This window comes from Centroberyx affinis, unplaced genomic scaffold, assembly GCF_046629955.1.
Source record: "Centroberyx affinis isolate AG114_WGS23_722 - 3 ecotype Tasmania unplaced genomic scaffold, CSIRO-AGI_Caff_v1 ptg002038l_1, whole genome shotgun sequence".
Lineage (NCBI taxonomy): Eukaryota > Metazoa > Chordata > Actinopteri > Beryciformes > Berycidae > Centroberyx > Centroberyx affinis.
Genome location: NW_027280374.1, coordinates 18,478 through 43,567, shown reverse-complemented (window position 1 = coordinate 43,567; position 25,090 = coordinate 18,478). Strand labels below are relative to the sequence as shown.

The following is a 25,090-nucleotide window of genomic DNA, read 5'->3' as shown; positions in this document are numbered from 1 at the left end:
ATGATCTCTTAGAATAGGTAAACTACAACTAGATTAACTAGAAGCTTAAATACAACTCTCAATGAGTGAAGATATGACTGTTCTACTTCTTAGTCAATCTTTCATGTTTAGGGGTGGCTTTATTTAGCCATTGCTGTTGGCTATTTGTGCATTCGACCACAGCAGTACACTCCACCCTTGCTGGTGTCCCTTCCTGTCACATGACCAGGGGATTGCGGGGCGCCATTAAACGAGTGCGCCCTCTGTCTGCTTCTGTCTGTTTTTCTGGGTCTGTCTGTCTGACCTACCATCCAACTAGATTTCTAAAATAGAATATGATCTTCTAAGTGGCTGATTTCGATATTGCACCCCACTCTTCCAGATACAGATCACATAGTTATGTTTATATAATTTTGTTCTTATTCATTATCCACAGCAGCAATATTTCGGTACAAGTTGTTACTTAAAGGGACAAGATGAGTGTATGGGAATGGGGAGAACTATGACACAGGAATTGGAAGGGGAAGATGTAGAGAGGGAAAAGCCCCTCCATGTGTCTGAATATCTCTATGTTTCAAATAAAGAAAGAATTACAAAAAAAAGAATATGATCTTCTAATGGTGTTTGGCTGCCTGTGGTCGGTAAAGCAGACCTGGTTGCATAAAGATAGACCTAGTCTTAGACTTAAATGTGACTTTAAGTCAAACTTGCTATAGACACTTATATTTACCTGTTGCTACTACTTCTTGGCTGTTGTAGATATCTAATGGGTTGTTTCTGTCTCTAAGGACTCTCTCTCTTCTTCAGACTCTTCCCAAAAACCAGAGATTTGGCATCTTGTATGAAACAGCTACAGTATTTAAACTTCCCACTCTGACAGTTAGGCCGACTCGTTGCCATAACAACAAAGTTCTTAACTCAAGATTAGCCGGGGGGAAGGTGGCTAACATTCCCACCTCAAAATAAGTCAGTTGTAATATTTAAGTAACAGACAGTCTTAATTAGACTAGTCCAACCTGAGAATCTAAGACCAGTCTAAGGCTTAGACTAGTCTTAAACTAGCTTTGTGCAACTGGCCCCTGGTTGACCAGCATCGGTCTGGTCTCTCCTGCTCATCTCTCCCTCTGTCTGCTCCTCCATCCAGCTGGTCTTCTCCCTGGACCCCAAGAAGGAGGCTCAGGCCGTCTGCAACCAGCTGGTGGTCCAGACTGGAGACCTGCAGAAAGAGCTCACCTGCCTCCGCAATCTGCTGTGCCAGGTCAACACACACACACACACACTCACACACACACACACACACACACAAAATCCCTTGTGGTCTACCTGTCAGCACATGCCACTGACTCACATTCATTGCCTAACTCTTAGCTTTATTCCTCTAATTCTGATCATCTTAACAAATCTAGTTCAAACCTTAAATCTAATTCCTGAATCCCAAGAAGAAGTGACTGTCTGTAGTTTCTGTTGCTGTCTCTATTTTTGGATCTGCAAGATGGGGGTTTAGCACACACACGCACACATACACACACACACGCACAAACACAAACCTATCTAAGCCAGGCTCAGGCCTGTCAGTGTTGGTGACTTTCCTGCAGTCTTGTCTCTCATTCTACCAGCTTTCTTCTTACCGCTGAGGATGAGAAGCGGAGAACTTGGATGTGTGTGTGTGTGTGTGTGTGTGTGTGTGTGTGTGTGTGTGAGTGTGTTCAGTCCCTGTAGGTAGGTGTTGGTGTATATGCATTATGACAAGCTTCAACAGGTGTGTGCGGGAGTGCTTGCCTGTGTGTACCTGACACTGTGTGTGTGTGCGCTGTGTGTATGTGTGTACTTGACGCTGTACGTGTATGTGTGTACCTGATGCTCTGTGTGTGTGTGTGTGTGTCTGTGTGTGTGTATTCCAAGAGGAGAGAGTCGTTCCTGACAGGACTGAATCCTCACAGCCCATAAGTCAGCACCGCTGTGACAGTGACCTGTCAGCACACAGACGATGAGGCGGAGGGGAGGAGGTGGAATAGAGGGGCGAGGGGGCTGATGGGAGGGGAGAAGGGGCTGATGGGAAGGGGTGGGGGCAGGGAGAGGTGAGGAGGAGAGGTGAGCTGGCGGGGTGAGGGAGTTTAGGAGGGGAGAAGGGGCTGATGGGAAGGGGTGGGGGTGGGGGTAGGGGGATGAGGAAAGGAGGTGGGCTAGCGATGGTTAGAGGTGTGTGTGTGTGTGTTGATGGGGTGAGGTGTGTGTGTGTGTGTGTGTGTGTGTCGGTTGCGGGGAGGAGGGGGGCTCGGCTGTGTCAGACAGGAATCTGACGGCCAACGGAGCCCATTTGGACCCACTGGCTTCCAGCCCAGAGAGGAGGGGCCCCACACACACACATACACACACACACACACACACACACACACACACACACACAATGTAATCTTATCCATGGAAGCTTGTCCCTTGAAACACACACACTCACAAGATATCACACAATATCACCCCATCTACAGGAGCTCGTCTGAATACACAACCTGTACACACACACACACACACACACACACACACACACACACACACACGCACACACACACAGGGGCAGGATTGAGTGGAAGTGAAGGGAACCAGATTTTGTTCTGGATGCTTAGAGAATGAAACTGCCATAGAAACAAGCAAAAGAACAACATGGAGAATGACATCTGAAGGAGAACCAGCATCCGGTGTTGAGTTTGAAATGTGCGTCACACCTGGGGCTGGGTATCGTTAAATATTCCGGTGGCGTTTTCGATTCTTCTCACTGTTCCGATTCTTTATCGATTCCCCAGGCAGCAGTGTGCTTTTAAGGATTAGGGTCGTTAAGTAATCTGACTTTTATCGACCTCTATCAGCGACCAGTAGGAATTGCAACAACATTGACCGGTCTCCGGCACAGCTTATGGTCAGGGTTCCTACGCAGGTCTGGAAAGTCTGGAAAAGTACTAAAAATGAATTTGATCATTTCCAGGTCTTGAATAGTTTGGGAATTTGAAAAAATGTCTGGAGAAGTATGGAAAATGTTCAGGTCCGATACACACATAATTATAGCTTTTATGTTGTTGTAGAGCCACTTTGAGTCCACAGTTTTTGTTGATGTGAAGAATAATGTTCAGATAGAGGGACGCTCTTATTACCCAGCCGCTGTCAGCATGCATTATATCAAATACCAACCAAAATCAAATCCAGTCAAGAACATAGGGTCTGGGAAAAATATGGAATTTTTAAAATGGAAACTGTGTAGGAACCCTGCCAATCATCTCTCATGTTCTGATATTTGTCGCTGTGAAGAACAATCTTCATCTATACAGTGATATCATAATATAACAATATGAAATCATATTGAACACCAAAACAAATCAAGGTCTGGAAAAAGTATGGAATTTTTTAATTGAAAATGTGTAGGAACCCTGTATGGTGGCCTGTAATTGACATAAATAATAGACAAATTTTCACAATGGAGGAAAGTGCGTTAGATCCAACAGAAACCTCTACTGAGCAGGTAATACATCACGATACACTGATTTAAAAAAATATTTAATTCATGTGTTGACTTACCCACTATAGTTAGATAATCACTGTGCTACCTACACACAGCGCAGCAGCCTCCAGTTGGTTGATGCTTGGTTGACTTCTACCGTACTGCCTGGTGTAGGAGCGCACACTGGATTTCCTTCATGCAGGGCTGTTGGGGCTCTGTGCGGCCTAAACAGTGCATACCGTAATTCCCCTAAGCAGTGTGCATGGCAAAAAGCGTTGCACACGAACTAACAAAACACATAGAGCCCGGTTCCTCCCAAGCACCTAATAATACTTCTTTGTCATTTACTTTTTTGGCTTGAGAATGACATGGGAAGGTCGGGAGTGTCTTGAAATTCCAATGGGTGGGGAGGTTTTTTGTTCCAAAACGGAGCACAGGGTGGAAAATGGAACAAAAACTCCCCACCCATTGGAATTTGGCGAAGAGTAAGATAAGATGGCTGCATCACCAGCATCACAAACAACCAGTTGTCAGGATGGCAATGGTCAGAGCCACTGACCACCGCCCTGAAAACAGATGTAATAAATATTGGTACGTCCCTAGTGTTTTAAAGAAATTGGTCAAGAAGATGGATGAGAGGGATAAAAACGGGTATATTCAAGTTCAGTGAGTAGGACAGAAAAAAATAGATGATTACTGGACGGTGGGAACGCTGTTGTTATGCTCCACAAAAATAATTTTCACCTCATCAACATTTCCACCCGAGCTTCATGAACGTGTCGTCTGTCCAGGCATGAGGCTGGTAGCTTGAAGGTACGTTAGGAGCAGCTGTCCAGGCAGTAGATGGGACAAATACACACACAATCTGATCTAATGCAGAATGTACTGTATGCCTGCAGGTCACATTTTACCTTTTGAAAAGAGCATCTTTGGCCAAAATTGTTTTGAATACCAGGTGTGGCGTCACTCGTCTGAGTCTCCAATGACTCCCCAGGGCAGCAGGGTGTCATAGTGTTTAGAGTCACTGTCCCACTATCACTATCACTGTCCCATAACACAAAGGTCACAGATTCAGTTTAGAGCTTTTAATTAATCGGGGGGAAAAAAACGAAATCGCAGTATGAACTGCAATTAATTGCTTAAGAGAGAGAGGGGCATCCAAAATGGATTTCTGAACAAGGTGTTTTAGTAATCTTTGGTCCATGAATCAATACAATATTGGTGAAAACCTTTTCATCCTACTATAGAATGAGGAAAACTCTGTCTGTCTGTCTGCATCCATTTTGCTCCTCAATGGGTTGGCCAATCAATCTGAAACTACACATGGGCATTGAGCATTGGCATAGGCAGGGACTGACGAAGCTGATTTTTCCATTTTCCCAAATTTACGCTGTTTATGCGCATTTTTGGCAAGTCTGCACATAGTTGTGGCGAATCAAAAACAATTTTAAAATTCTAAAAATGTTGTTACAAGAAAAACTTATGATGATAAGAATCACAGTTTAAATGGCATTTGCAATATTCTGTCAAATAATCAGCAATTAGATTGTTTGTCCGTATCTTTCAGCCCTAACTCAATTCCAATGTGTGTTCATGAGCAAGACACTGAACATACCTGTTGACTCCATTTAAATCAGATCCGGATAAGAGCATCAAATCAATGGCTGAGATATGAAACATGTTGAAGTTGGGAGTTGGGGTCTTTGCAAGGCATTCATGGTTCATGAGTGAAGTCGGCTAGATAATGAGGCTTTATACCGGCACAGATGAATCTTTTGTTGTAAACGGTCAGATGTTCCACAGCTCAGCTCAGAACGGGGGCAGCGGTCGTGTAAAACCAAGCTTCTGTTTAGGGCGACGATTTGACGCTAAACTGTGAGTGTATGAGCGCGATGCATGACGCTGCTGAAAAAGGGATTCATAAAAAAAAAGAATGAAAGAATGACACTGATGCTGCCTATGGGAATAACCCATTCCCTACACTTGACTACAGGCATTTCCTTGCTGGTGATGTCAGGATTCAGTAGTAGGGAGTTTATATCTCATGTTTTTTTCCCATCTGACGGGAATGCAGCATGACACCGTGTCGCCCACTGACTTGAGAACTCGTGTGCAGCATTCTTCCTGTGTGACTTGGCCGTGACCGGACCCGACCCTCCACACTGCCGATGAGTCCGTGAGGATTTGGGAACAGGAAGTTTGGCTGACTCAGGTTGGCCAGTCAGCCTGGTGTGGTGCGATGGGACCAGACATGCCCTCACCGTGGGTACAAATGAGCCAGTCTCCGCTTGATTCAGCCTCCCGCCCGCCAGAAACTGAGCCGACGTTTCCCACCCAGTCGAGCCTTAACTGGGACAGGCTGGGACAGGCTGACCAGCGGTGAACTGGTGTAATCCAGACTGGATTAGGTCGGCATGGCCTGCAACCCCCCCCCCTCACTTCCTACATGAGGTCACATCACTCATACCAAAGGATGTGTGTGTGTGTGTGTGCGTGCATGTACAAGATGTGTGTGATTATGTGTTTGTGCACATACACTAAGTATGCCAGTATATGTATATGTGTGTGTGTGTGTTTGTGTGTGTGTGTGTGTTTGTGTGTGTGTACGGGAGCAAGTGATGGAATAAACTGTTGAGTCAAGTGTGTGTGTGTGTGTGTTTTTCCCATGTGAACCTCTCCTCCTCCCTCAGATGGACGAGGCCGGAGATTGCTGTCGGCTTCCGCAACCTGGTTCCCACGGCAACTGGAGGATGCGGCCCCTGACCGGAGTCGCACTGAGCGCGCTCGGAGCCGGCTTCCTCTTCCTCCTCTGCAGAGCGGCCAGTGGCAAGGCTTCAGAAAGGCTTCTTTTCTGTTTTCAGTGTCCACAGATTAACATCTGAAAAGATCAGAGTCTGGGTAACTAAACAAGCCTGGAACAGTAGGCAAACTTATTTTGATAACTTTCAGGTGTTGAAAAGTTTGGGACTTGGACAAAAAGCCTGGGAAAATAGGGAAAAATATTGTTCAGTCCCTATATGCAGTGGTTTCATACAGCTGCAGATCCACCATACTGTGATATTTGTTGTAGTGATATAGAGTGACATGTTCACTGCCCAAAATCTTCAACTCCAGTCAAGAAAAGGTGTGGAAGTCTTTAGTTCTAAAATAAAAAATGTTTAAGAACCTTGTGCAGGTTGAGTTCAGTTGTTTAAGTGAATTGAGTTGAGTTGTATCTTTCAAACTGTTTATTTTGCATCTTCCATAAACACAGTTGTATTGTAACGCTGCCTTTGACTAGACTGATTTTCACTCAGAAGGTGAACTGTATCAGAGTATCAGTCTCTTTAAATTCCCATGATAGACTCACTGTGCGTCCTTCTCTTTATAAAACATGAGCATTATCTCCATGCATGTTGTGAAATGCAGTGACTTCAGAGCCAGGTAATGCGCTTTGGTAAGGAAGTGAACAGATTTCTCTAATTATATTGGATTTATATTACAGACCTGTTACTACTGCTGCTGCTGCAAAAACAAAGTCGTGTTCAATGGGCTGAGAAGAGCAGTGAGAGCCTCTAAATCTCCTTGTTGTTTTATGATTTTCTTCCACGGAGATCATGGGAAGAATCCAATTTGCCCATTAATCTCATCTGTCCGGGTCTCCGGACCTCCAGATACATGCGGCCAGATCAAAGATGGAGGAAATCCTGTGTGACAGTAGTGCGGAGACTTCAAAGACTGTGATGGATAATCCAATTGAAATGGACACAGCACCTTTAGGTGCTGCTTTGGGAGAATCCGCGCGCATTTTTTTTTCTTGAACCATCATTCCTCAGTTATTAGTCAGGCTGAGATGTATGGATGGTTGGTATAAGGTTGTACAATAACAATGCGTCATGCAGCGGGGATCTGAAATATTCGTCACCTGGGCGTCAATTGGGTATGGCAAGGTGTGGGCAGCCTCCTGACCAAACGTTTAAATTAGTCTAAATTTAATTTGGTAGTTTTTATCATTATGATGAAGAGCAAAGATCAAACGAGCATCGATAGAAATCTGTTTGGAAGCCAAATCTAAAAAAAAAAAATCATAGTATTCAGCGTTCCCGATAAACTGCGCACGTCTGCGCAAGATAGTTTGGTGTCCTACATGTAATAATAATATATCACATCATCACCTCGACTAAATATTTTGTCAGTCTCTGATACTAATCATTTTTCACATTGAATGAATAAAATCTGTTCAGTCATCAGTAGCCCACTCGCTCCACTTTGTCCGCAGAAATGCAGTGTAAGCGGGTTTGGAAGTTCTGGTGCAGGATAAAGCCTCCTTAGCCGGTTCCTTCCCATCGCGTCGGTGCGTTAGTTTTGTTGAAGCCACGCGGGTCTTCGCCCATCACCTTCATCGGCTCGGACCACACCGCAGAGCCTCCCTCCAGCCTGGAAGCGGGCCAAGCCTGTCTGGTGTCAAACCAGCCTGAACAGATACTCTCAGACATCTCATTTCTTCACCTCATTCCTGAGACGGGACTCTGCCCACCCCTTGTGTAAAGCAATTTAAACCTGATAGCACATCATCTGCCTATCTTTACACAGCAAATCTTTGTTGGACTATTAGACAGTCGGTCTTTACTTTGCTCATAAGCCCTTTCCCACTGTCCAGAACCAGAACCGGCCATGGCTTTTACGCGCAGATTCCCCCTCCGCTGACTCTCCTGTGGTTATCTGCTTTTAATGCAGGATCACAGTTTGATTTGGGAAATCAAGAAGCTCTGACTTCTCTGCTGTTCTATTTTTTTTCTTTTTCATCCATGGAAATGCTCCGTCCAGATGCCTAAAGGACCAAAGTTTGGTTAATATGAACTTATTGCCAAGTGGAATATGTTTTTATTTATCTGTAGCAATCTGCTGGCTGACGGCCGAGGTCGATGCGTCTTGGTGGTGAGTATGTTTTACAGCGATATGGATGGAAAATGCAATGCAATATTAAATATTATATTAATATATATATTAAAAAAGATAATCCGTGTAATTTGACGCGCAAAAGCCGCTCCGATGAAATACAGTTAAATCTTGTTTATTTAAATTATTCTGTCGGTATATAATAGCCCGTATGATTTATGGAAAATGAAGGATCTTGTTCCGCGAAAGTTTGGATACAGTATTTCTTTACTTTCCTCTCTTTTTTTTGTTATTATTTAAGAATATTCCCAGAGATTCATAATGTCTCAGCTCCCTATACCAGCCTTTCACACCGCTTCCCTGCTGCCTTCAGCCTTTTTCTTTTATCATTTAAGAAAAGTCAGAGATGATCTATTCCTGCAGGTTATTAGAGACTGAATATTTGGACAGATACGTTTCCAGAATACTTTTGCCATTTTGTGTAGTTTGATTTCGCATTCTTTGCTTTCTTTCTTTGTGTAATATATTAAGAATATTCACAAAGGTTATACGTTTCTAAATTCCTGACAAGCCTTTCATACTCCTTTTCATACTATATACTCGGATGTCTCATTTGTTATTTGGACAGATAGGTTGATTGCTTGCATTTTCTTTCTTTAATCATTTAAGAATATTCCCAGAAGTTATACATTTCCAAATTTCCTACCAGCCTTTCATCCCCCTACTCCTCTATACTGCAGGTACACGGGAATGTGTTTTATGTAATGCTGGACATATTGGACATATTTTATTTATATTTTTCCAGAATGCATTTACCATTTTCTCTTTTTGCTCTTTCTTTTAAGATCTTCTCTCTTATTTTCTTTCTTATGGCAAGCATTAAAGAAAATTCCCAAAGGTTCTAAGTTTGTAAATTCCCTACTGGGCTTTCATCCCTCTTCTGTATTGCAGGTAGATGGAAGTGTGGATCTGTTAATGCGTTATTTTGGACAGATAAAGTTCCAGAATAGGTTTACCTGTTCTGGAAATTGGAAAGGTCTTTCTTTTCTTTTTTTTTTCTTTTTAGATCATTTAAGAAAATGTATAGGGTTGTAATTGTCCAAATTCCCTACCAGCCTTTCATTCCTCTATTCCTGCAAGTACATGGGAGTTTAGATATGTTATCTGTTATTTGGACAGATAAGTTTCCAGGTTCCATTTTCTTTTTTTCTTTCTCTCTTTTTCTGTCCTCCTTTCTCTCTCATTTAATAAAATTTCCAGAGGCTTACAGGTGTCCAGCTTCCCTCCCAGCCGTTCACACCCGTCCCGTCCTCTCCTCTCTCTCCCCTGCAGGTACATGGGCACGCTGGGCTCCCAGGTGATGTGCGACAACATCCCCGGTCTGGTGAACAAGCAGCGCCAGCTCTGCCGCCAGCATCCCAAAGTGATGCAGGCCATCGGCGCCGGGATGAAGGACTGGATCTCCGAGTGCCAGCACCAGTTCCACAACCACCGCTGGAACTGCAACACCACGGCCAGAGACCACAACCTGTTTGGACGCCTGCTGCTGCGCAGTGAGTACAGGGAGGCTGCGGGCGCTCACCCTCCTCAGCATAAATGAGTCAGATTTTTTCTTTTTATTGTAATTTTTCACATTATATCACAGGTCCAAACAGGTCCAACAGAAAAAGAAAAGGAAACTTAATCGAATCCCCCACCTACCACCCCCCAAATACCAGACAAACACATATAAACACTATACATAGCCAGACATCCATAAAAGGAAAATAAATAACACAAATAGAATGAAATGACAGAAAAATTGGTTACATTATCATGTTGTCAGCTTCCATATCCTAAACAAAGGTTAAGAAAGGCTGCCAAATAGTATGGAATTTCCTAGTAGACCCTCTGACAGTATATCTAATCTTCTCCAATTTAAGATGGTACATGACTTCCCTGATCCAATGACTATATGTCAGTGGAATAGGGTCTTTCCATTTAAACAATATCAGTCTCCTGGACAGGAAAGAGCAGAAGGCCAACATGCTGATCTCCCACCAATCACACCAAACAGTGCAATAAACGGAGACGGCTCTACTGCTTTTTCAAATATCCTAGAGAAAGTCTCAAAGATGGCTTGCCAGAATGTGTAAAGCTTTGGACATGTCCAAAACATGTGCAGCAGAGTGGCTGGAGCCTGCCTGCATCGATCACATGTGGGACTTTAGACCAGTGCAGGCGGTGTACAACTTTAAATTGAATAACAGCATGCCTAAGACATATGGAAGAGGAGAAAATACCCTGTATTATTTTGTGCCAAGTTCCTTCTGAAATTGGTTCATCTAAGTCTGTTTCCCATTTATTTTTTAAGGAGGTGTAAAGGCATCAAATTGTACGTATTAAGTAGTTCGTAAATTATGTTTACAGCCTGTTTTTTGACCGATTTACAGTTAAAGATTGAGGCTAACAGAGAAGTGGGAGGGCACGACGGGTAGCAATCCGAGTTCGAGGCTACAAAGTTCCGGAGCTGCAAGTAAATGAGTCAGATTTTAAACTTGAAATGATAATGGAGAGCGAAGATCAAGCAAAATTGACGTTAATTACGTTGGAAAGCATGTCTAAAAAAAACAAAATATGAGGAGAGAATTTATGTGATGACAGGCAGGCTTAGTGGTTAGAGAGACCATCCAACCGCGGGACCTGGACTCAAACCTCCATGTCAGCAAGCATCCACCTTGCTGAAGCGCCCTTGAGCAAAACACTGAACCCCTACCAGCTCTTCTGTAGCTGAGCCTGACCTCTGACCTCCTCTGTGGAGGAGGGCAGGAGAAAAGACTATTTCTGATAGGGAGCGGTAAATAGAAGATCACATCACGTCACTCAGGGCCAGTGTTCCCTCTAAGCTGTTATAGTCTGGTGACTTATTAAAAATATTTTATCACACTGACCAAATAATGAAATCTTGTCAGTCAGTCTGCAGGAATTTAGTCTGTAGCGGTGGGTTTGGAAGTTCATATAGTAAATGATTTTAGATGCCGGGACTTTGCCGTACCTCAGTTTAGTGAATTGACGCCTCTGGTTAAAGTAGATCTGTGTATCAATGCCTGATACACTGCACAACTAAAAATAGAAAGTTGGTGATTAGGTTACGGTGTGTAAAACGCCTGCTGTACGCTGGGTTGTGTTTCGAAGCCATTGTGTGCTGCTGGTCCCCCGGGGAAAGTAATCGATTCGTGCTTTTACGTCTGTTTGCGAACATGTTTGACCTGAAGCCTTATTTTTTATGCTGACAAATCTAAGCAGTTGGTCTGTAGTTCACAGGCTTGGATGTAGGTTTATGAGGCGATCCGTGAAACAAATAGTTCCCTTGCAGATGTCTTTTTTTTTTTTTCCCAGACCTTGCATCACATTCCACACCTTGTCTCACTTTACAGTCGCACATTTATCAAGTCGGTGCAGCCGACTGGTTTCTCCGTCACTCCGGACCAGAGCTGGGTGGTAACGTCTTACTCAGAAAAGTGTCTTAGTTTTCCCAGTAACGAGCAGCGGAACAAATTCCTTTTTCAGTGTCAGTATCAGTAGTAATATTAGTCGCCAATCGCAGAAATAAGTTATATTTTTTAATCATCCCTTCTAAACATCAGATTGGAGTGGTATTATCCAAAAGCTATATCCCACCCACATGCCTGATTCGATTTCATCATAATTACTTGTCCTCTCAGCTCGTTCAGATAAGAAATGGCAGAAGAGTTGACTTTCTCCAGATGGAAGTATTCCCAGTACTTTGATTTTATCCAGTGAAAAGATGGCAAGAACACTGGATATGAAGACAGGAGAGGGAACTGACTTAAAGGATACGGCTGGTGTTTTTAAATATATTTCTTATCTTCAACAAATCCTATGAAAATAACAAAATCAATCCCCGTTACTTTCCGACTTCCCACGTCGGAAAGTTTTTAGCCTTCAACCCGGAAGTCATTGGCTCCAATTGTAAGCTAAAAACCTTGAAATACAGCTCACAAAGACATAGTTTCAGTTTTAAAAACAGCATGGTAACTGTTACCATAAAAAGTCAGGCTGTTGTAGTTATTACCAAATCAAACTCAAATGGGAACAAATTCTTCATTACGCCGGGGACTATTTTCGGTGCTATGGAACTACTTTCCTGAGATGGAAAACGTGTTTACAGACGGCTTATTAAGTTCTTTGAGGGAAAAGTCGGCCGGCCCGGTGCATCGTGATGATGAATGCCCAGAGCAGCAGCATGGCTCTTTGACCTGTTTTTAATATTTATTTTAATACAATGGAGTTCTATGGCTGCTGGGACATGGCTTTATTGGGCATCGGGACTTGTTAGCAAAACAAAAATTGCTGATTTTGTTATTTTCATAGGATTTGTTGACGGTAAAAAAATTCATTAAAAATCACCAGCTTTATCCTTTAAGAGAGGATGCAATCACCAATATTGGGAGTGCAACAGAAAAGAAATATAAAGAGAAGTGTAGCAAATTACTTCTCCCAGGAACTAAAGTGTGATAAGTGGCACTAGGGATCAAAACCATGTGAAACGATTATCGAGTCATACGTTCCTTTTTCGGAGGCAGGAGCCCGGCGCTGCCCTTGACAGATTGTGAACTCTGGTGCGGAGCGTCCTGTCAAATCAGACGTGTCACTTTGCGTCTCATCAGCGGCTAAAACGAGCCCGTATCTCCTGTGAGGGCTTGTTCTAACTGGCCCTAATCTCTTTTTAATGCCGCCGGAGGAGCGTCGGGACCCGGCGGCCTGACGTTCCTCTCCCAGGCCCTGAGGTTTAACCTGCGGGACGGATCCTTCCACTTAGTCCGTTTCATGTCGGGCCTCTAATCAGCCGTGTGGTATTCGGACCTCCCAGCCCGACCCGGCTGTGTCACGCCGCATCATTACCGTCAGAAGCTCCTTATTGTCAATGTCAGAGGGCTAATTTCAAACAATTACAGAGGAGTTTTCCCCCTCTGGTGTCATGTTCTCTCAGCATTATCCTCATTAACCTCGTTAGGCACGCTCAACTTAGCACCTGGACCAGGAGTAACCATGCACACACACACACACACACACGGTGATCTTTCCCGAACTGAAAGTGCTCTTCATTTTAAAATGCACCTTTCCCATCACTCTCACACTCTCACTGTGTGTGTGTGTGTGAGAGTGAGAGTGATTTAAAAGTGCATTTTAAAGTTTTAAAGAACACACACACACACACAGTGATCTCTCCCAAACTTAGACAGTGCTCAATTTAAAATCCACTTTTTTCATCACTCTCATTGTGTGTGCACGCATTGCAGTGTCAGATGATTTTGTAGCAGAGGTTTAACACACACACACACACACACACACACACACCCTTCCCATGCCTCAGTCTTTGATCCCCTCCGATCTCTCATCAGTTACAAGTCGAGGGAGATAAGGCTCCTTATCGGGGCATTGCTGGTAAACGTTCGCTGTTTATCCATCTTGGAGGTAGATGAAGCAAAGCAGCGGTGCCACGCATGAAATAAAAGCCTCTAGGAGGCAACAACAAACACGGGTCATGCAGGTAGCAGCGGTGGCCAAAAACTCTGAGGATCTTTCTTTTTCCCATGGCTCCATTTGAAGTTCATCATTGCCTATCCTGTATCATGAACCGTGACATGCAGGATCCATAACAGAAGGAACGTTACAGAACAGAACAGAACGTTAACATTTTAGATGTTTGATTCACATCTAAAAAATGTTTAATGGAATTTATGTGGAAAAACACAGCACCTATAATTGTGGTGATTTTTAATTTTTTATTTGAGCTGAAGGTTTCCAGTACTTTACAGGCAGATCACTGGTAAAAAAGTGTAAAAGGCTTCAGAGAGTGATTACCTGATGCCAACATTGTAACATCCCCTCTCCCCCCCAGGCAGTCGCGAGGCGGCCTTCGTCTACGCCATCTCCTCGGCGGGTGTGGTTTACACGTTGGCGCGAGCCTGCAGCCAGGGCGAGCTGGACTCCTGCTCCTGCGATCCCACCAAGAAGGGCTCGTCTCGGGACGCCAAGGGGTCCTTCGACTGGGGCGGCTGCAGTGACCACGTGGATCACGCCATGCGCTTCAGCCAGACCTTCGTGGACGCCAAGGAGAGGAAGGAGCGGGACGCCCGGGCGCTCATGAACCTGCACAACAACCGAGCCGGCAGGAAGGTGGGGAGGCTGATCTGACAGACACACACCTATAGCAATGACTTCAGAACAGGGGAGGAAATCATCACCAGACAAATGCTGGTCAGTTAGTCTACTCTATCAGCCAGGCTGGCAATCAGCCATGTTATGGAGATGCCATTTTATTCTAAAAATCTATTTGGCTGGTAAAACACAGAGCAGCTGCTAAACTTTGCAGTTCACCAGCCACTGTGGCCAAGGGGACAGAAGAGTTCACTTTTTGTGCTGCATAAGATGGTTATAGTACAAATCTATGCACATTCACAGAAAAACTGGTCAAAAAGTATATGTGAATATGGTTTCAAATAGTAGAACTACTCGTGTGCACTTGGTTTATGTTGCCAGACACTTAAACAGCCTCAAAAGTAGACAAAACACTTACAAGATAAGATAACAGCACGTTGTGATTGTTGGATCTTGTTGACAGACAAGCATCTATAAATAAAGAGTTTTTCAGGAAAGAAAAAGAGAATTCTTATGCCATTGACATTAATGTTTATTTCAAAATTCTCCAATGGCGTTTTAAGAGGTTTCAAGGGTTCAGGGGTCAGAAAACTCTCTCGATCAGCCCGATATATCAACAAGCTCATATTGATCTTTTATTACATATCAGATATCGGCCAGTCAGTGTCTTACACCTCTGATATGAGTTCCTCCCTGACCACAGATACAGAAAAACAGTCTGGAAATACTGCAAGGAGGCTTTTCCACTCAAGGCAAAAATGAACAGTTGGGGGAAACAATGAATATTTGTCTTTTTTTTTTTAAAGATACTGAATATCAGCACAAAATACCGGCTATCAGCAGCTCTACTCTAAAAACATTGCTATCAGCCTTCAAAAACGCACCAGTCAAACCCAAACTCTCACTTCCGTTCCTCCCCTCCCTCTCCTCCCCAGGCGGTGAAGCGCTTCATGACTCTGGAGTGTAAATGTCACGGTGTCAGCGGCTCCTGCAGCGTCCGGACCTGCTGGCTGGCCATGGCCGACTTCCGGCGCACCGGCGACCACCTGCGCAAACGCTACAACGGCGCCGTGCAGGTCGCCGTCAACCAGTACGGCACCGGGTTCACCGCCGCGCACGCCCACTTCAAACGGCCCAGCAAGAACGACCTGGTCTACTTCGAAGACTCGCCCGACTACTGCATACGGGACCACGAGTCAGGTAAACTCTAAGGCTCTCTCACAGCCTTTACCAACACACAGGATCTGATGAGACGATCCCCACTGCTGTTTAGAGTGAGCACTGAAGACGAAACCCAGCTTGGATGTTGGTGTGCAATCCGTTTTCTTTGGTCCAAACTATAGATGAATACTTAGTTGCATGTTTGTATTCGGTTCGTTTAGGTTCACACCGTCCAATTACATGCGAACCAGGGCTTGTAAATTAAAGTCACATGGGCTCACGAGCAGCTTGTTTGTTAGACAGAGCTTTGGCAGCAGGGGGAGTCAAAACAAATCTAATTCCAGCTCCTGTACCTTTGAGCTAAGCATGATGGACTTATCTGCGCTCTTTGCTGTACTTTCTCTTCTCTGGTCTTCATACCAGGGCCCAGTTGCATTAAGCTAGTTTAAGACTAGTCTAAGCCGTAGACTGGTCTTAGTCTTAATTAGCCTAGTCCAACCTGAGAATCTGTCTGTTACTTAAATATTATGACTGACTTATTTTGAGGTAGGAAAGTTAGCCACCCTCCCCCTGGCTAATCTTGAGTCAAGAACTTTGTTGTTATGGCAATGAGTCAGCCTAACTCTCAGGGTGGGAAGTTTAAATACTGAAGCTGTTTCATACAAGATGGCAAATCTCTGGTTTTCGGAAAGAGCCTGAAGAAGGGAGAGAGTCTTTAGAGACAGAAACAACCTGTTAGAGATCTACAACAATCAAGAAGTAGTAGAAACAGGTAAATATAAGTGTCTGTAGCAAGTTTGACATAAGGTCACATTGAAGTCTAAGGGCGTTTTCACACCTATAGTTTGTTTGCTCTGGTCAGAATCAGTTGATGAGTTTGTAAACTTGGAGCGTTTTCCCCTTGGTTCGGTTTCTTTTCACACAGAGAAAAATCCAAGCGAACCAAAATGCATCACTACAAACCACGTGAGAACGTTCACTCCGCTTATTGGTCAGATGTGACCAATAAGCGGGAGCAAGAAAGTAAATACAGGAAGAAGGTCCTGTGTTCTGGACTAGTGCACATTGCTATGCAACATGGAGCAACGGCAGAGTTGGCGTTTGCTCATAACTGTTGTAATTATCTGGGTACACCTGGTAGTTGGGTCGGATTGAGGTCGGATCACGTTCCCACCACAAATGAACCGCTCCAGAGTTCGTTTGGGACCGGACCAAGACCACCTCCACCCGAGTGCGATTACTGTATTCACACCTGCCCAAACGAATCGCACCAAGGGGGAAAACGAACCAGAGTCCGATTTAACCGGATTAAAAGTGCAGGTGTGAAAACGCCCTAAGACTAGGTCTATCTTTATGCAACTGGCCCCAGTTAAGAACAGATGAAGAAACAGCTGAATATGAGCATCAGTCCAAACTGCGGTTTGCTCTCTTAATTTTGTTCTGCTAGACTTTCCAAGCATGAGGAATTGCTGGCTATCAGGTGTCAACATCTGTCTCCTTATACACACAAAACAGTATGGAACAACGGTCAAACAAAATACTAATATAGCCGAATGTTTTCACATGGCGTTGTTCTCACCTAGACAAATGAACCAAACTAAAGGACTAAACGCTCCAGAGTTCAATTGAACCACGGCCGCTTGGTGTGAACGCGCTCTCAGAGGAAAAGGGGCGTGGACAGATTTGTCACTGGGGTTATCAAGTGCTTGATCACAGATGTTTGGTTGAATTACGCCCACGACACCTCCAGGAGGCTCGACAGTAAATTCTTGGCATCCGAGAACCGCCTACCCTCCCGCTCCTGCTTTCAACAACACTTGACAGACCTGGCTCCGATACTTTTCATCAACTTTGAGTGTTTTCTCGTGCCAAATGGGTACGGACTGGGGCGGGCACTTCGGAGGGATAATTTAATTAGTTGCTTACTGCCAGACAAGCCCAATAAATCGCAGATTTAGAAGATGAAAAAGTTTCAAATGGCATTTTTGACCGAGGCGAGCAAACGTACCCCAAGAACTCTGAGTAGGCCGTTGTTTCCTTCATTAGACAGAAGCACAAATATATTTCAGCTCATCACACTTTTCTAGAGCATCTCATTTGCAACATTTCACACTGTAATTAGGGGCAGCAGGTTCAAAGTTCGATACTCGCAACAGTCGGTGTGTGTCCTGCCAAAGTGTCCTTTAGCAAGACACTCAGCGTTAGCCGGTCTGGATAAGAGCATCAGCTAATAAACGCCAAATAAAACAGATAGGCAAGAGAGAATGGAAAGAGTGTGTGTGAGAGAGAGAGAGAGAGAGAGAGAAAGTGAAATTTAGGCATGTGAGTTTTGGAACAGGAAAAAGCTTAAATTTGTGTGTGTGAGAATGAAAAGGTAAGTGTGTGCGACTGTTAAAATTGTGGGAGAAAGAGAGAATGAAAAGATTTAGTCTATGTGAGAGAGAGTGAACAGTGTGTGTGTGTGTGTGTGTGTGTGTGTGTGTGTGTGTGTGTGTTCCAGAGGAGCTAGATGCCTGTCAGGCAGCAGATGATCCGTGGCGATCGGGTGTCGACCAGTTTAAGACCCATTACACACTTCTGTAGGCTGAAACCTGAGACCGCCACACACCGCTATAAATCACCTGCACTGGACGCACACACACACACACACACACACACACACACACACACCCCTGAGGGCACAATTGGCCTCAAAAGGGAGGCATATTTAGGGGCAGGTTGGATCTCCCTCACACAACACAACACAATACAACACAACACAATACAGCAGACACACACACACACACACACACACACACACAGTAGAGGAGTTTACAGTGTATTCCATGCAAAGTGAGATGCTTCCATCTACACTGAAATCCATTGGACAACGTCATGTTAATAAAGTAAATAGTGGGAAAAGGGTAGGTGAGTGAATAATACTCTCCTTGACATTCCCTGGATAAATAAAGGGTTATATACTGTGTGTATGTGTGTGTGTGTGTGTGTGTGTGTGTGTATAATGTCCACCAGGAACCTCTCATCTCTCTTCCCTGTGATTGCTTCCTTTACTCTTTACTTTAGAGAGATTAAACTAGGTAAAGCACTCAATAGTTCCAATAGTCATTTAGTGTGTGTGATCCCACCTCCAGTTCATTTTCTTTGGTCCAAACTATTGTGGGAAAAGTTGACTTTGATGCATTTTTTTGTATTTGGCTCGTTTAGGTTCACACAGCCCACTTATAACCGAACCAGGGCTTGTAAACAAAAGTCACATGACTCACAAGTAGCTTACCGTACTCACTTGTCTATGGGCAGAAATATGTGTCACTAGAAACTGAAATTGAATTATTTGAATTTGAATTGCTCAACTTGAATAATTGCATTAAAAAACTGAATTTGAATAGCATAATTTGAAATTTCTCTGGTGTTCATATCAGTTAAGAACACATGTAGAAATAGCTGAATATGAGCATCAGTCCAGACTTCATATGTTCTGCTAGGCTTTCCAAGCATGAGGAACTACCTCCTTGTACCCATAAACCCTTGCGTTTTGGGGTTGTTTGCTGTAGTTGGGACGATTATATTCTCACTCCTAACGAACCGCACAGTAGATCACATGGAAGAGCAATGAGACTCGCATTTTGGTGTGAACCGGAGTTTGATCAGCGTTGTTCTTACCTGTTCAAACGAAACAAACTAAAGGAGTAAACACTCCAGAGTTTGATTGAAGCGCTCCAAACATTAGAAACAGAAACCGCCTTGGAAACAGTAAGACCAGCATCTTCAACCATCTGTTTAGCGCTACTATCTTACCAAAAAAAAAAAAAAAAAAAAAAACAGGCAGCCGGTGGATCAGGCCTGTAGGCTGCCATCACTCTCACTGTTCCAGATGAGATCAGATTCACATCGTAGGTATTTACCCAACAGTCTGATCTGGAGCAACTTGCAGTGAGCAGGTAGACTCAGACAGGAGTGTTGGCTGTTGTAGTGAATCGAGCCTGTGACCTTCCAGTTACGGGACAGTCTCTCTAAACACCAGGAGCTCCTGCTGTGTATTCTGGATGCAGTACAGTCTATCGGGTACGGTCATGGTCCTTTAGGTGCTCAGTCAGTTTTATGACCCTGAAGGCAGTTAAACCTGTTCAGAGCGCAGCAGATAATGTCAGAAACCCATGGTTGTCATTCAGAGCATGAGAATGTTTTATGTTTGGAGGTAACTCTTTACAAAGGCCTTAACCTGTGTATTAATATATGGTACAAGTATTGTAAGTACACAATAGTTTAAATGTGATTAAAATTGTTTTGTTTTGATGTTTTAGGCATTTAGCTGTCACTCCTATCCAGACCGACTTGCAGTGAGTGCAGCATTAGAATAAGCTTCAGTTCCTAGATCACCAACATTACAAGCAGCAAATAGTGAAGGAGATCCAGGGTCAGAGGTCACATGATCCTGACAATAGATGAGGCAAATATGCCCGTCACTAGAACGATAATGGATGATACAGAAGTGCTATCCTACAAATAACGCCAGGTTTTCACTGGTTATTGAATTTATGGAATATCATGGAATATCGGGAGATGTATTCCAGACAGGGAAAGTCAGGGAATTTTGATAATTTTGACATATTGGCCACTATTGGACTATATTTTGCTGTAGAGGAAACCAGACTGTTCCTCCCTTTTAGAAAAACAATATTAACAAAAAACCAGGAAGGATTCAAATGTTGAGCTCATGGAAGCGTGCCAACTTAGTTAAGAAAAGTCATGGAAAATTCATGGAATTTGACATCGGGGTCAAGGTTGTAATCCTGATCATTTTGGGCAGTGGGTGACTCATACTAACACGGGACAATGACTGTGGACTTTTCAATACTTTCCCATAGGTTAATACAGTGGTATAAGGCCATTATGAAGTAAATGTTGGAGATGGGAGGTGTTGATCGGACGTATTCATATCATATCACCCCCAAAAAGGCCCCTGTTTGATGTTTCGTCCCCAAAATCCCATCTCAGAAGGGTTTGTTTTGGTATAATAAAGTATACTGCATACTGCATAGCTGTCTATATACTACAGGTGAGATGATGGCCACAGTGTGGAGAGTGAAATCTATAATCAAAATAGTCATTCTTCTACCTTCTGTTGTTGTGTTTATTGTCCAATACATTTGATAACTGTTCAACAAACTCCCTGGAACCCCCTCAAGGACCCCCGGAGGTCCCAGGACCCCAGTTTAGGAAACCAGTACAGTCCTTTAGAGCAGACATGAAGGCTTTATGGGCTATGTACATGTAAGCAGGGTGAGGTAACACACACACACACACACACACACACACACACACACACACACACACACACAGTGCGTTCTCCCTGGGCCTCTCGTGAGAACCCAGCTCTTTCTCTCTCTCTCTCTGTCTCTAAAGACCAGCTTCACTCCTCTGGGACACACACGCACACACACGCACACACACACACACACACACACACACACACACAAAAATGCACGTAAACTCGCTCTCAATCAATCATGACACACACATAGACTTTAAATCATTTTCACTTTCTTTCTTTCTCTCTCTCACAGACACACACGCACACAAACATGAATACACACTAAGAAAGCACAATCATTTTTGAAACACACACTCACACACACTTTCACTTTAGCTCACTCTTATTCTCTCACACACAGTTGTACACACCAAGAAAGCACACACACACACACACACAAAGGCACGCAAACTCACCCTCAATCATTCTTGAAACACACAGACTTTGAATCACCCATTCTCTCTCAGGCGCACACACACACACACACACACGCACACACACACACACACACACACACACACACACAGGCTCCGAGCCCACAGAGATAGTGAGACGGCCCCTCGGTGCCTCTTCTAAAGTGTGAAATCAATTTCCCTCGGCCCCGGCGAGGCTCAGGTGCTAAACTCATCTCTCGGCGCCCCCTCATCTTAATTCAATAAGCAGACACAGAGAGAGAGAGACAGAGAGAGACAGAGAGAGAGAGAGAGACAGAGAGAGAGAGAGAGAGGCTGTGAGGAAGACTCTGGCCGTGATGTCACCCCTAGCAGCGCAGCATACCGCGGATGACGGGCGGGCACGCTGCCGAGAGGGGCGGGGCTTAGGTCATGCCCAGACATATTACCTGGCGAGGGGAACGGCGGAGAGACGGGGCGAGCGAGCCGGAGAGGGAGAGACGGTATAGACACTGAGCAACTAGAATGTAAACATTAGCAAATTCCAGAACAATGTTCGAGATAGTACTTCAAGTCAGTACATAATTTTTTTTTTTTTAAACCTTTTATTTATACAGGGAAAGTCGACTGAACACACACATGTTCCTTTTCAGCAACACCCTGCTTCACGCTCAGGCAGCTCCACTCACTCACACCTTCCCAGTGCAACCACAGTCTCACACTGTCTGCTACTGGGAGCTGACCAGTACAGCCAGTCCTGCACTGGAGGCTGCTCAAGGCTCATGCAGGTTTTCTAAAGTCCAACTCAAGCACTTTCCAAGCTACAAAAGCTGCAAGATGCTTGAAAATGCAAAGTATCATCCAACTCAAAATGTCTGTTTATCCTCCTTTATCATTTTAGATTCTAAAATATTTAATCTATCAGTATGCTATTAATACAACTGTTGACTCATATTCATGTCTCCTTTTTAAAATACATACTGTTCAGTGAGGTGCAGTGTGTTTAGTTTCTGTAACCTCGAGGCTCTGTGCTTTATTACGAATAATTTTGCTTCACTTAATTTCGGTGTTGATTGAGCTGAGCTGCTACAGCAAGTCACTGAAACCTACTACTGGGTTATCTTGGATCAATAATAGGCAGACTTATGGTTAAGCACGGTCAAGTAACCAGGCCTTCATTTAACAGCTGAATGTACCGGCTGTATCTGTGGTCAGCAGTGCTTAAAGGGGCATTTCACCCAGAATATTGTTTTGTCTCAGTGTTTGGTGTAACTGACTGTCCAACATCTGTCTCTCTCTGCAGGAATGACACCAAGAGAAATCCCTGTACTGTATTTATTGTTGATTAAAGTAATTCTCAATTGAATTACAGAACAGCGGGCCTGTTCACAACAACTCAATACCTTGCCTTGAAGACTATCTTTTCCTAAAATTAAAAATATGAGGCCGTCATGATATTTCTTCATTGTCAGTATTTGAGCTTGGAATATGTGGAATACAGGAGGTGTACTATACTGTAGATGCCATTAACATGGTTTGCAGTTTTACGATATGTGCAAGATTATGCACAATTGTTTTTCAGCAACTTTAAGAAAGTAAAGACAACCACCTTAGGCCTGACTGAGTTTTTACTCTCTTTTAATATGACGAGATGGCTTTCTTGACTGTGCTACAGCTGAACTGAACTCCTCATAATCACAGTAGAAAGCCCACTTGAAGGTATTTAAAGTAGTAATGTAAATTGCATACATATACATACTGATGTGATTGTTTCATAAACAACAGTTCAGCCTAGCAAGTGCAAAATGGATGAGAAGTTAATTCCAGCCACTCCATTAACTCGTGCCAGCTTCCTGAACTGTTTGATCCAAAACACCTTACTGTACCAGGAGAGCTTCCTTTATACAGCTGAAGAGACTGAACTCTGGAAGACTGTGTGTGTGTGTGTGTGTGTGTGTGTGTGTGTGTGTGTGTGTGTGTGTGTGTGTGTGTGTATGTATGTGTGTGTGTGTGTGGATTTAGGGAGTGTATGAACATGTTGAAAGTGTGTGTGTGTGGGTGGTTGGAGGGGAGATGCAAGAGAAAGCAAGTGTGTGTGTGTACCTGCCTATACAGTATCAGTGAAGCTAGTCTTCAGGCAGGTTGTGTGTGTATATGTGTGTGTGTGTGTGTGTGTGTGTGTGTGTGTGTGTGATGGCGACTGATGTCTCCTATAAAATGAACAGCTGATGAAGAGTGGGAGTGCCGGCTGATGGCTCCTATCATCAATCTCTCATCTGTCCTCCGTCCGGCGCTCATCCTCTTACCCTCCTCCTCCTCCTCCTCCGTCTCGTCCAGCTTCTGTCTACCGGCAGGATTGGCAGCGTTATAATAGCAAAGTGTTCCCATTGGCTCAGAACACCGCCGACACTGTTTTGATTGGCTGAGTTGTGGCTCATGCGCTGCCAGACTCAAGATTCCTGATACATGTAAATGAAGGCTTTCATTCCAAAATGTTATCTATCTATTTTGAACAGAGAGATGGTTTGAGATAATGAGCTAATAACCTGAATGATTTTCCAGAGTGACTCAACTTTTTTAGCCAGCGAGCATTTTGTCAGAGCGAGTGTCCAGTTCCAAAATGGTGAATATCTTATTTTGGAATTAAACCAATGAAATGTGCTCGAGTGTTTAGTGAATAAATCTGATTTTGGTGCAGCGAAGGGAAAATGAACTTCAGGTTGTATTGATATCCTATTCTCTGCTGCTGCGATGAACCAATTTCCCCTCCAGGATCAATAACATTCATCTTATTTTAAATCTAATGTTAGGAAAATCTATGTAGAAAGGAAACACATTAACTTAAAGGTGCATTAAGTAAATTTTTAATGCCCCATAGCACAAAATAACCATACTGTATCTGTCTGATAGTGTTGTTGATCGATACTGATGAGTCAGCAAGTACTGCACCAGGTGCTGAGACTTCTGGCTCTGAAGAACTCACTTTCTGGCTTGTCAACTTGTTTTGGAGTTTATGAATTTATTATTTTTGTCAATTACAGGTAAGCTGTGGCAGAGACTTGTTCACTTGTAGCAATTCAGTTTAGATGGCAGCTAAATGCTTAAAAATATAATGCAAATGATGTGGAACGTATGAATTTGAAGCTTGAAATTCCAACATTTCCACTTACCTCTTCTCTCTCTCCTCTCCTCTTCTCTCTCTCTCTCTGTTCTCTCTCTCTGCAGGGTCGATGGGGACGGGCGGGCGGGTGTGTAACCGGACGTCCCGCGGCGTGGACGGGTGCGAGGTGATGTGCTGCGGCCGGGGCTACGACACGTCGCGCGTCAGCCGGACCACCAAGTGCGAGTGCAAGTTCCACTGGTGCTGCGCCGTGCACTGCCGCGACTGCCACCAGCAGGTGGACGTGCACACCTGCAAGGGCCAGACGTGAACCAGACGTGGACCAGACGTGAACCAGACGTGGACCCAGAAACCAGCACTCGCACCAGGTCACATCAAAACTACGGCTTCTAAACCGGGTCTGGGGCTCAACTTGGTTTATTTGTGCAGGTTTTCCATCAGTCAAGCTAATAATTTAAAGTGGTAATTCTTAAGATCCTTGTTTATTTGTGTTTTATCTCCATCTTTGTTTGTCTGTGGTGTTTCTGCACTGCACTTCCCACAGATCACCTGTCAATCAAACTGTGGGCGGAGCTTGGATTTTCTGTTGATGCAGT

At 44.0% G+C, this 25,090-nt stretch overlaps 2 protein-coding genes across 2 annotated transcripts in view; both read left to right on the top strand.

Annotated features, from left to right (window-relative positions):
* The window catches only part of asz1 (ankyrin repeat, SAM and basic leucine zipper domain containing 1), a 30,747-nt gene extending 23,587 nt beyond the window's left edge, over positions 1 to 7,160 (top strand). The window contains exons 12-14 of the mRNA XM_071531136.1: positions 1,124 to 1,237; positions 6,157 to 6,292; positions 7,120 to 7,160. Of these exons, the coding sequence (XP_071387237.1) occupies positions 1,124 to 1,237; positions 6,157 to 6,292; positions 7,120 to 7,160 (291 nt within the window). The remainder of the gene's footprint in view (positions 1 to 1,123; positions 1,238 to 6,156; positions 6,293 to 7,119) is intronic.
* Positions 7,161 to 8,295: 1,135 nt separating this feature from the next.
* wnt2 (wingless-type MMTV integration site family member 2) lies at positions 8,296 to 24,804 on the top strand. The gene is made up of 5 exons (XM_071531139.1): positions 8,296 to 8,383; positions 9,677 to 9,897; positions 14,250 to 14,527; positions 15,445 to 15,709; positions 24,599 to 24,804. Exons 1-5 carry the CDS (start codon positions 8,301 to 8,303, stop codon positions 24,802 to 24,804), a joined length of 1,053 nt encoding a protein of 350 aa, XP_071387240.1. The 5' UTR covers positions 8,296 to 8,300.
* The last annotated feature ends 286 nt before the right edge of the window (positions 24,805 to 25,090 follow it).